Source organism: Chiloscyllium plagiosum, chromosome 23 (genome assembly GCF_004010195.1).
Source record: "Chiloscyllium plagiosum isolate BGI_BamShark_2017 chromosome 23, ASM401019v2, whole genome shotgun sequence".
NCBI lineage: Eukaryota > Metazoa > Chordata > Chondrichthyes > Orectolobiformes > Hemiscylliidae > Chiloscyllium > Chiloscyllium plagiosum.
This window is the reverse complement of record NC_057732.1, coordinates 11,039,349-11,052,128: the sequence shown is the minus strand read 5'-3', so window position 1 is coordinate 11,052,128 and position 12,780 is coordinate 11,039,349. Positions and strand designations below refer to the sequence as shown.

The window sequence follows — 12,780 nt, the reverse complement described above, 5'->3', positions numbered from 1 at the left end:
AGAAAACCACCAGGGGGTGAAAGAAAATGAGGAAAGCCCCGAGTAAGAACGAGAGAGAGAGAGAGAGAGAGAATAGGAAAATCCACAGAATAGAGGGAAAGAGAGAGAGAGAATGAGAAAAACAACGGGCTAGAGGGATGGAGACAATGAGATTTAAAAAAACTGCGGGATAGAGGGAAAATGAGAGAAAACCGCGGGACGGAGGTTGTGTGTATGTGACAGAGAGAGAGAGAGAATGAATGAGAACATGTCCGGGATGAATTGAGAGAGGGATGGGGAATGAGAAAAACACTGGGATAGAGGGTGGGAGAGAGAGAGAATGAGAAAATCCCCAGATGAAAAGGGGGCGGAGGGAATGAGAAAACCACTGGGATAGAGGGAGTGTTCTGGAGTCATAGAGATGTACAGCACAGATCCTTCAGTCCATGCCGACCAGATATCTCAACCCAATCTAGTTCCACCTGCCAGCGCCCGGCCCATATCCCTCCAAACCCTTCCTATTCATATACCCATCCAGCTACTGTTTAAATGTTGTAATTGTACCAGCCTCCACCACTTCCTCTGGCAGCTCATTCCATACACGTGCCACCCTCTGTGTGAAAGAGTGCTCCTTTGGTCTCTTTTATATCTTTCACCTCTCACCTTAAACCTATGCCCTCTCGTTTTGGACTCTCCCACCCCAGGGAAAAGACTTTGTCTATTTAAACCCTATCCACGCCCCTCATGATTTTATAAACCTCTATCAGGTCACTCCTCAGCCTCCGACGCTCCAGGGAAAAGAGCCCCAGCCTATTCAGCCTCCCTGTAGCTCAAATCCTCCAACCCTATCAATATCCCTGTAAATCCTTTCTGAACATCAAGTTTTACAACATCCTTCCTATAGGAAGGAGACCAGAATTGCATACAATATTCCAAAAGTGGCTTAACCAATGTCCTGTACAGTTGCAATATGACCTCCTAACTCCTGTACTCAATAATCTGACCAATAAAGGAAAGCATACCAAACACCACCTTCACGATCCTATCCACCTGCGATCTACTTTCAAGGAGCTATGAACCTGCACTCTGTTTGTTCAGTGACTCTCCCAAGGACTTTACCATTAAGTGTATAAGTCCTGCTAAGATTTGCTTTCCCAAAGTGCAGCAGCTCACATTTATCTAAATTAAACTCCATCTGCCACTCCAGCCCGTTGGCCCATCTGATCAAGATCCCATTGTAATCTGAGGTAACTTCTTCGCTGACCACTACACCTCCAATTTTGGTGTCATCTGCAGACTTACTAACTATACCTCTTAAATTCACATCCAAATCTCACGTATAAATGATGAAAAGTAGTGGACCCAGCACCGATCCTTGTGGCACACCACTGGTCACAGGACTCCAATCTGAAAAACAAACCTCCACTACCACCCTCTGTCTTCTACCTTTGACCCAGTTCTGTATCCAAATGGCTAGTTATCCGTGTATTCCATGCGATCTAACCTTGCTAAGTAGTCTCCCACCTTACTGAAATCCATATCGATCATGTCCACTGCTCTGCCCTCATCAATCTTCTTTTGTTACTTCAAAAAACTCAATCAAGTTTGTGAGACATGATTTCCCACGCACAAAGCCATGTTGACTATCCCTGACCAGTACTTGCCTTTCTAAATACATGTTCATCCTGTCCCTCAGGATTCCCTCCAACAACTTGCCCACCACTCTAGTCTATATTTCCCTGGCTTGTCCTTACCACTTTTCTTAAATAGTGGCACCATGTAAGCCAACCTCCACTCTAGAGACATAGAATGAGTAAAATCCTGGGACAGAGAGAACGAGGAGAACCTGGGAGGGAGGTGAGGCGGCAGTGGGAAGAGAGAGAAAATGAGAAAAACGCTGGATAGAGAGGCAGGGAGCAAGAAAATGAGAAAATCCCTGGGATAGTGGGAGGGAGAGAGAGGGAATGAGAAAATCCCTGGATGAGAGTGGGGGGCGGGTGGGTGGAGAGAGAGAGAGAGCATGAGGAAAACCCTTGGATAGAGGAATGGAGCAAGAGGGAGGGAGAGAGCAGGTTCGTGGGTGCAAGGGAAAATGAGAAAACCCCTGGGTTAGAGGGAGGGAGAGAGAGAGAATGAGAAAACCCCTGGGATAGAGAGAGAGAGAGAGAGAAAGAAAATGAGAAAACCCCCGGGATAGAGGGAGAGAGAGAGAATGAGAAAACCCCCAGGAGGGAGGAGGGAGAGAGACAGAGAAAGAAAATGAGAAAACCACGGGGAGAGAATGAGAATACCCCAGTATTTGAGAGACAGAGGGAGAGAGAATGAGAAAACTCCAGGATTGGAGAGAGAGAGAGAGAGAAAATGAGAAAGCCTCAGACTTCCCTAATCTTACACTCCAACCCTCTTGAAGTAAAGGGCAATATTCCATTAGCCTTCCTGATTATCTGCTGGCCCTGTATGTTTCAGTGTTTTGTGCACAAGTCCCCCTAAGTTCCTTTGTGTTATGGCTTTCTGCAGATTGCCTCCATTCAAATAATATTCTGTACTTTTGTTCTCTCTTCCAAAATGAACAATTTGATATTGCAGTCCAGCACAGATGGAGAGACTGGGATAGACAGGGTGGGGGTGATAGCAAGCCTGGGATAGACAGGGTTGTGGGAGCAGAGGAGAACCCCAGGATTGATGGAGAGAGAGTACCTGAGGTAGCTAGGGGGAGAGAAGTGGGGTGAGAGGGAGAACCTAGGATAGACAGGGCGAGAGAGAGAGAGAGAGTGAGTGAGCCTAGGACAGTGAGAGAGAGAGAGAGACAGACACACACTGGATGGACAAGTGGAGAGAGAGGCTGATAGAGAGAGAGAGAGCACGTGAGAGAGAGTGCAAGAGAAAGAAATCAAAACCAAGATGTGAGTGTGAGAATAACTAACCTGGGATGGAAACAGTGAGTGAACGAAATTTAAAAAAAAGAGCATTCAGAGAGAAATTCCAGATTGAACCCAGTACAGTATCTGAGAAAGAGTTTTTAAAGGATATGGGTGTTGGCCAGCACTTATTGTCTGCCTTTAATTGTCTTGGTGAAAGTGATGGCGAGCTATCTTCTAGAGCCACCCCAGTTGGCACATTGGGGCTGTGAACAAGGAAGCTCCTGGAGTTTGACCCAATGCCAGTGCAGCAGCAGTGAAAATAGTTCCAAGTCAGGATTCAGTGTGGCTTGGAGGGAAACTGCAGATGCTACTAATTCCATATCCTTCGGAAGGTGCTGTTTGACTTTGGGGAATTTGTGCAGTACGTCTTGTAGATGGTACCCTCTTCTGCCAGTCTGGGAATGAATATAAATCTGGTGGAAAGGGTGCCATCAAGTGGACTGCCTTGGGCTGATAGAGCCAACCTTCCTCAGTGTTCTTGGAGCTGCACTCACCCAGGCATGTACAGAGTATTGTGCCGTGTAGATGGTGTCCATGTTTTGGGGGGTTAGGTGAGCTATTTGCCACATAATGCCCAGCTTCTGACCTGTTGTTGCAGCCAAAGTATTTACTTGGCTGGCCCAGTTCACTTTCTGGTCAATGGTAAATCCCAGAGTATTGATCCTTGAGGGTTAAATGATGGTGGGATAGAATCATAGAATCCTTTCAATGCAGAAAGAGGCTATTTGGCCCATTGACACTGTTCCAGCCTTCCAAAGAGCATTCAACCCAGAGCCATCCCAGTATCTTCACATTTCCCCCGGCTAACCCACTTAGCTTGCATATCCCTGGACGCTATGGGCAATTTAGCATAGCCAATCCATCTAACCTGCATACCTTTGGACTGTGGGAGGAAACTGGAGCAGCCAGAGGAAACACATGCAGGCAAGGGGAGAACATGCAAAGTCCACATAGACTGGAATTGAACCTGGGTCCCTGACACTGTGAGGCAGCTGTGCTAACCACTGAGCCACTGTGCCAAGGATATGGGAAGTGAAAGGAAAAGTGACTTGCTTCCATTTCAGACAATTGGCTCCATATTATAATTAACGTTGGTTGATGTTAAGTGGTTTGTCAAAGATATATTCCAGTTTTTTCCAGGAATTTGATGTTAGTTAGTGGCTTCCCAGGAAATTTCACAGGGCAGTTAGAGTTGATCATATTGCTATGGGTCAGGAGCTATGGGCAAGACCAGATAATAAGTAAAGTTCAGTTGTGAATCGATGTTTTTCTTTGTGACAATTTTGGCAGTTTCACAATTACCATTATTGATGCAAATGTTCAATTCTACAGTTATTTAATTAACTGAATTTTCTCAAGTTCCATAGCAGGACTTAAAGTCCTGTCTCTAGGCCGTGAGTGCAGTAGCATCATCACTATGCTTCGATAACCTTCAGTGTAATAAAATATTTCCAATGTGCTTCACAGAGGCCTTGTAAAACAAATTTTGACATCAGGCCTCATAAGCACATTAGCTCAGACGACCAAAAGATATTGTTTGTTTTCAAGGAGTATCTTAAAGGAAGAAGAGTAGTAAGAGATTTGGTGAGAAATTTCTGCACTTAGAGCCCAGGCATCTGAAGGCTCCAGCACTTATTGTGGACTAATTAAACCTGAACCTGTCCCCAAGTTGCAGGTCCTAATTCCTTCTCTTTTTGCTTTATGTCATTGTGTTTTTTTGTCATTTAACTTTGCTTGCCTTGTAACTTATTGGAGGCCTTCTGTTCTGACCTTCCCTTCTCCCCTTTCTATGACCCTGTACTTTCTCAAAGCTGTTACATCTCTCTAACCTTTTCTACTATTGACGGATGGTCATCAACATGGAACATTGACTAGGTTTCTGTGTCTCAAGTGCCGCCCAACTTAAGCATGTTTTGTGAAGATTTGTAGCTCAGGTTGAGGTTCTGGATGTAAGTTTGCTCACTGAGCTGGAAGGTTTGTTTTCAGACATTTCGTCACCCTACTAGGTAACATAATCAGTGAGCCTCTGGTGAAGCACTCTTAGTATGGCTCACTTTCTATGTGTGTTTAGGTTTCCTTGGGTTAGTGACATCATTTCCTGTGGTGATGTCATTTCCTGTTCTTTTTCTCAGGGGATGGTAAATGGGATCCAAGTCAATGTGTTTGTTGATAGAGTTCTGGTTGGAATGCCATGCTTCTAGGAATCCTCGCGTATGTCTCTGTTTGGTTTGTCCTAAGATGGATGTGTTGTCCCAGTCAAAGTGGTGTCCTTCCTCGTCTGTATGTATAAGCATTTCCAACATTTTCTTTTTTTTCACTAGAATTCCTTGCGGCAGCTAGAAGTACAAATGCAAAGAAATAGAGTCAGACAGCAAGGAAACAGACGCTTCGTTCCAACTAGTCCATGCTAACCATGTTCCTAAACCAAACTGTGCCCACTTGCCTCTGTTTGGCCCATGTCCCTCCAAACCTTTACTGTTAACATACTTATCAATGTATATTTTAAATGTTGTAACTGTACCTTTTAAATGTAATTGGGGAGCTGGGGAAAATTGAGTTATGTGTTATGCCAGTGCAGATTAGGGAACAGAGTCGAGAGTGTGGTGCTGGAAAAACACAGCTGGCCAGGCAGCATCCGAGGAGCAGGAGAGTCGACATTTCGGGTCTAAGCCTTCTTTCCTGATGAAGGGCTTATGCCCAAAACATCGATTCTCCTGCTCCTCGGATGCTCCCTGACCTGCTGTGCTTTTCTAGCACCACACTCTCAACTCTGATCTCCAGCATCTGCAGTCCTCACTTCCTCCAGGTTATGGAACAATCTGTTAGAGGTGATTATAATTATTGAAGGAAAGTTCAGAGTAGAGTGCCTTTCAATAGTTCAAGGGTTAAAGTGATTTAAAACAGAATAAGAAAATGTCTTTTAAAATAGTGAGCTGTGAAATTCAACTGCAAGGTTCATAGTAAGGCAGAAATATGCCAAGATTAAATATTATGTTAAATACGTAGGTCAAAGAAACAGGGTCAAAGTCATATAGCTCAGTCTAGATACATGTAATTAGAAGTATAGCTTGCATTGAAAGTAAACACTAACTGGTGTTTGCTAAATTTTCTGCCACCGTTTGTGTCATTATCTAAAACAATGGGCATAGATGAATGGCATGTTTAAGTGAATTGCAGATTGATTGAGTTTCTTCCCTCTAATATCTCTAATATATTAACGCGTTTTCTCCTTCATATATTTATTGTGCCCAGGCCTGACTATTCCATTGCTTGAATCCCCTACCTTCTCTCGACTTCATCTTCCACAGATCTGAATGAATACATCCTGTCCAACACAAAGACATGCTTGTCTGTCACCTCTGACCTCGTTATCCGGCTTCAATCATTTCCCAAACTGCAAAATTAAAACTTTTCATTGTTGTGGTTAAATCCCTTCATGGCTTCTCTTTTTTTTAAATTAATCTTTGTGGTATTGTCTGATCCTCAAGTCTTCATTTCTTTCTCTGATCTCTTGTTCACAGTCATTCCTGTGCACACCTTTGTTGGCTGGGCTTTCTGCTGCTTGGGCTTTGTGTTCTTGAATTTCCGTGACCACCATTGGTGTCCATGCCCTCTATTGCCTCGGTTCGAATGGCTGGAATTACCCCACTCCCCCAACTTGTGCCATGTCTTGCCAGATCTCCATAGTTACCATCTTCCTCTTAATTTTTTTTCTGAATGTACTGTCTGAGTATTTATGAATTTCCATTTGCATTCAGTTCTCTTTATTTCTTTATTCTTTTGTGGGCTGGTAAGGTTAGCACTTGTTGCTCATTCCAAACTGCCTACGAATTCAGTTTTTTTTTAAGGTAATCTTGGAGAGTGGTTTCGAGCTGAGCACATTTGGGTTCAGAGTCATGTGTAAGGGATACAAATTTCCCTCCCAAGAGGATGAGTGAAATAAATAGGTTGTTTATAACAATCAATGACAGTTTCACTGACATTATATAAAATCCACTTTTATTCCAGGTTTATTTGCAGAATTCAAAATCCATTAGGTGTCATGGTGGGCTTTCAACTCCAAGCAAATAGCCTAGGCCTCTGCATTACCAGTCTACTAACATCACCACTGTCTACACCATCTCACCTACTGTGCTGGTTCCTATACTGGACTTTCACAATAAATGGAATAAGGGATAAAATGGACCTTGATTTCACTTGGAATTTATCCTCTTCCCTTTTCTAGGTTTCTTTTCCTTTACCAGCAAATTTTACCGAAAAGTATCTCCACATCACCATGTCTGCATTATCATCTTGGACTCTAACAAAAACGCATCTGAGTAAGTGTTTCTCCTGTTGGTCTACAAGGTAAACTGGAGCTCTTTCTCATGAGGATTTGTATTATTGCATAGATTCCAGTCCAGACAGGCAGTGTACCTTTATGACAATAGATGACATCATGGAATGTGACATTCAACTGTAAAGGTAACCATCTAACTTCAAGGGTGGTAATAGTTGTAGCCTGCAAGTCACTGTATCTTTGCTGTATGTCGTCAGGGTAAGTACAGAGCCCAGACCATGTGTACATCAGAGATCTTGCAGCAGAGTGAGTAGTGAGTGTTACTAGTAAACTTCAGGACACCTGTTTCAATGAGAACTTAGTCTTTGCAGCATATATTATGAGGGCTAATATTTGGTGAATACTGAGAATATCATATTAGTCAATGGCTACTGTTAAGAATCTATTCTCATATTCTGGATCGCCTAAATTCTCAGTGGCTCCAATGATTTTGGTTTTGAGCAAGTCAGACTGTTGAATGTTTGGGCCTTCTTTGAATACCACTGATGACACAAAAGTGTCAGTTCCACGGTTCCATAAGAAACATGAGTAACTGACCTTTGTAGGAGTTGGTATGTGCTACCACGTATGTATTTGTATGGTAGTCAGTCCCATAGTAGTAACAATGGAATTTCCTTGTTATCTGAACCTGGATTATTTTACCAATTGCCTCATAGGTGGACTGAGTTAATGCTAAACGAGGTCAGGTCCTGTTTAAATCGCATACTACTTTATTCCAAGGCCTATATAAAAAGTCAAAGGTATGCTCAGAGCTGATTGATTGATTAAGTTTACTTGTGCTCACACAGTTATGATAGTTACAACTCTAGTGGACCATCTAACATGGACAGCATGTTGACATCTGGCACTGGTGTGGTACAGCTCTCAGGTCACAGTGTTTTTTCTCTTAACCTCCTGTGGAGTTCTGTTTCCGAGCAGCAACCTGCCTTCCTCCATGCATGTGCTCGGCTTTATCCCTGACCGCTGGCAGCGTGAGATCAAAAGCCTTCCATTGCCAAGGTTGCAAAGTGTTTATTTCTCAAGGGGCCATGCCACCAAATTGCCCATTGTTTGACCTCTAAGAAATCACTTCATGATCATCATAACAACATTGTTCCTCCTGAGTTTGAATTCTCGAGCAGCATGCTGCAATTCTGAGGAGCTAAGCCCTTTGAAGAAAGCTTTAACTCAAAGTGCATTTTAAAGTAACTCCCAGCTAGATAAATGGCCACAGAACTCTCAAATTCAACATAAAGCTCTCTGTAACGTCCATAGAGTTGCTTACTGTGCCACAAAGTGATTGAAAAAACTGTTTTACAAACATAATTTTTGCACCAAGAGGCTGCCTTGTTAAGTTAGACTAAACACGCTTTTGACTGAACTGAAATTTGTGAGGTTCGTTTGTGATGTTCAGGATCAAAGGGTTAAATACTTGGGAGGTCTTTTGCATCTCACTGTTGAAACGACCAAGATGAATGTTTAGGGATTCTGAAGATTAGTGCTCCGGGATTCCACTCTCCAAATGGATTCACTGCAAATTTACATTTCTTTTGGTCTTATTACCAGCTGGTTATGCTGATAACTATAATTTATATTTTGCTGAGTGCCCCATTAGTCCCCTACTAATCCACAAGCCTGCTCTTCTGGACTAATAGAAAAGTAATTTTTCCAAAAAATTGCCTCGTTTTGTCCTCCAGCGAAAATAAGGATGTGACAGATGGAGCCAATATCATGCCATGCTGTTTCTGCAATTAAACTGAGAAATGAAGAGCAATCAAAAATGGACTGAAGGAAAGCAATACTGGCTTGGTCTTCTGGCATGTCACTTCCTGCCCTGAGCTAGCCGAGCTCTTGTTCTTTGCTGCTGTGCGGAGCTGACACTTCAATGTCAGCCGCAATTCATGTCATCACTTCGCTTAGGTGAATGTGCCCAGTTTTCCAAATCTACTACGCCACTTGTGTGGTTCCCATTAAACCATCCTGGCACAATTAGTGGGTACTCCCTGAGAAACTGCTGTTGCGTTTGGCCTTTCCACCAGCGCAAATGAAAATCAGTCGTCTCTCATCCTAGCTCCCCCCTTCACAACTTGCTCGAGTGGAGTTTTCAGATCCATGGGAGTGAGATACTTTTAGATCGTGATGTCGGACACTAAATTTATCATCTTGTGGCTGCTCGCATTGGCACTGTTAATGTTAGCATTCTGTCTCTTTTAGAAACCATTTGGGGTTGACAGTCAAGAGTCAGAGGTGTTGCTTGGGATTGACCGAGATAAAAATTCTCAGCTCTTGGCCACTGCTGCTTCTGGTGTGAAACTGGAATTACATTTTTTAATTTATTAGCTGACAGAATTTGAGATGGCAAACCTTTAGTGCCTAGAATTTCCAAAGTTATCACTGTAAGCACTTGGGTTCATTGTACATGATTTTAGTGTAGGAAAAAGACTGTTATCTGGCCAAATAAAATACTTGTGACATGCCCACATTAATAGTCATCTTACAGTACCTATATTCAGAAAAGCATCTGGATATATTCTGTGTTCAAATCTTTTATTCTAATCTTTAGTCGCATTTATAAATTGAAAAACAGATTTCTCTACTTCCAGCGCACTTATTTCTGTAGATAATGTCACATTTGAATCATTAGTTGTGTGGGTTTATACATGTAGAAATTGCTTGCATTATTACTGTGCTCTTGAGCCACCAGTCTCCATTGATCAGAGGCTGCTTGTTTACAGTGTTTTGGCAAGTTGCTGATGTACTGCTCCCTGGGGATAGAGCAGGGGTTAATTACTGTTAAACTCTTAGTGCCAACTAACAACACAGGCTTACTGCTACATTAAAAATGACACAACTAAGGAAAGCATGAGGTGAATGGCACTTGGCGAAACTGGAATTAAAGTGACAGAGTCTTGGAGTGGAACTGACGTTTGTATTATAGAGGCTATCACATAATTAAGATGACTAGATGTTGGCTTTGTTAGCTTCTATTGGGCATTATGAATAAGAGAATATTTGATGCTTGCTTCACCTGTTTAATGGTGTCCTCTCAAGGTCATCTGATCCTTGATCCATCTAATTGCTGTCTGTGTGTGAAATAGTGCAACTAGTGGGTCTCCTCTGGCATTGCTCGTTTTTAGCTAGCAGTTAGATAGTGACACCATTGCTTTCCCTAGTCCCTGTGATGTGGTTACAGAGGAGGAGACACTAACTGTGTCATTTCAAAGATTTGAACTTTGTGTTGGGGAATTTTTTTTTAATAATAATGTATTATTTCTAAATGAGCTCTTGCCCACTATGGGCAAGGAAAATGTATTTTGTTCCTTCACATGGCACATGTGAATGTCAGGCATCACACTGGAGATCGTTGCTTTACCCTAAACTTTAGAAAAAGGATTATGTGAAATACAAGTTGTTTCATTTGCATCTTTGTTTTGCAAGTATCTTTGTCAGTACTTAGTATTATCAAAAGTTTGATTTTGATAGATTAATGTTTGAGCTTTTATTTAGAATGTTCCCTCAAACTTCAATGAGGTATAGTCTCCACTACTTGACTGTCTATCCTGTCAGCTGCTGCTCGCTTGAGTTAACGATGTCAAGCAGGTGCTCTGAAACAGCAGACAAGCCCCAGGTGGGAAGAGGAAGAGCTTCAGGAATTCTCTCAGTCTCCCTGGTGATGTGCAGCATTTCTGACACCTGGGAACCACTGGTCTGTGACCGTCCAAAGTGGAGAAGGAGCATCCGAGAAGGCGTCCAGCACCTTAAGACTCAGTCGGGGGGAGAAAGTGGAAGTCAAGCAGAAACAGGGAAAGGGGCACGCTGCCACACCAACGCCTCACCCATCCCTTCCTGTGACCACCTTTTGCCCCAAGTGTAACAGAGCCTGCGGAAACAGCATCAGTCTGTACAGCTATCTACTCACCCTAAGAGCGGAAGAGAGTCATCCTTGTCTGTGAGGGATTGCCAGTGATGAATAATTTGAAGCATATGGCATTTTTCACCAATATAGTTGGCATTTACTCAGGTCGGGGCTGGGGCACTGACTTGGGATGTGGGACACCAATGTGGGAGAGTCTGAACAAGCTTAGGTTGAAACCTGAGATCAAATTCTTTGGTTCTGGATTATTTTATTCATTTAAAGAGCGGTGCTGCATCTATCTTGTTGGATTTGCCTGCGCTGCATCCATCTTGTTGAATTTGCCTGCCTTTTTCAGTTATTGTGTCTTGTTGCATGTTGTGTGAGCAAATTGCATTGATGTCAACAGGCCTGCTGCAGGTAATTGGAACAGGACAGACCTTTGAGAATTCCCCATTGTTTTAGGTGGTGATTGTTTCTCTGGGGTATGATGAAGGTGGCTGTTGTAACTATTCAAAGTATGGAGTGCAGCTGAAATATCATGGAATCTTGAGAGTTTGGGGAGTGAGGGAGAGGGGTGATGGGAGCAGGGCGGTGCTCCTTCCTTGTTTAATTCTGTCAGCCTATCAAAACAGCATAACCGCAAGAAGGGAGGTAAATGGAGCCAGCTTTGTGAATATCCCCATCCAAAAGAGCATTTGCATAAAATTAAAAGATAACTTTGCAGGCAAATAGATGAGTAATTTGTTGCTCATTTACGGTATTATTTTAAAGCTTTGGAAAGTTATTGTAATTGATATGTTTCGTTAGTATTAGTAAACATTGCAAGCATTCCTGATGACTGGCTTTGCCCAAAACATTGAATCTCCTGCTCCTCGGATGCTGCCTGACCCACTGTGCTTTTCCAGCACTATATTCTCGACAAAGATTGTGTGCAGTAAGAAATCCTATAGGGTGTGGTCGGATTTATTCATTGTCAATGAATCAGAACATTTGTGTGATGTGCAGGAGGATGAAGGAGCTCTTAGATGCTGGTGATCCAGAGCAAATATGTCTGCTTGCTGCTTAAGGTATTTTGACTCAGTTCAGAAGAGATTTACCAGGATGTTGCCAGGTATGGAATGTTTCAGTTATAAAGAAAGGCTGGGACTTTCTTCTTTAGAACGTAGGATGTTGAGAGATGACCTTATAGAGTTTATAAAATAATGGTGAGTATTGATGGGGTTAGTGGTACAGGTCATTCTGCTATAACGTGCGTTTCATCAACATGAATTGTCTATAACGAGATTAACGAATTGTGGATGATATTTAATTTACGTGAACTTTCTACTGAATAGGTATAGCAATTTTCTACTGTACAAGGCCACAGAGGGACGCAACTGTGGCGTTGTAGCAGACAAACCTATAGGTGTCATTTCCCTCGGATGAGAGATTTCAAGTATATTTTCAAGATGAGAGGAGAGATTTAAAAAAAGATATGAGGGGCAAACATTTTATAAAGAGTAGTCTGTGTGTCGAATGAACTTCCTGACGGTGTGGTGGTGCAGGTGCAGTCACGTTTAAAAGACATTTGGATAAGTACATGAATAGGAGAAAGTGAGGGCTGCAGATGCTGGAGATCAGAGCTGAAAATGTGTTGCTGGAACAGCGCAGCAGGTCAGGCAGCATCCAGGGAACAGGAGAATCGACGTTTCGGGCATAAGCCCTTC

General features: G+C 42.7%; 1 protein-coding gene across 10 annotated transcripts in view; it reads left to right on the top strand.

The window, feature by feature from the left end:
* The window catches only part of arhgef39 (Rho guanine nucleotide exchange factor (GEF) 39), a 187,086-nt gene that overhangs the window by 116,948 nt on the left and 57,358 nt on the right, over nt 1–12,780 (top strand). For 5 of the 10 annotated variants that reach the window (XM_043713496.1, XM_043713509.1, XM_043713498.1 and 2 more), the window contains one exon: nt 7,126–7,219. The exons of 2 other annotated variants lie outside the window; for them this stretch is intronic. In XM_043713496.1, the coding sequence (XP_043569431.1) occupies nt 7,126–7,219 (94 nt within the window). 3 more of the 10 variants (XM_043713508.1, XM_043713506.1, XM_043713500.1) reach the window with 3 other exon arrangements.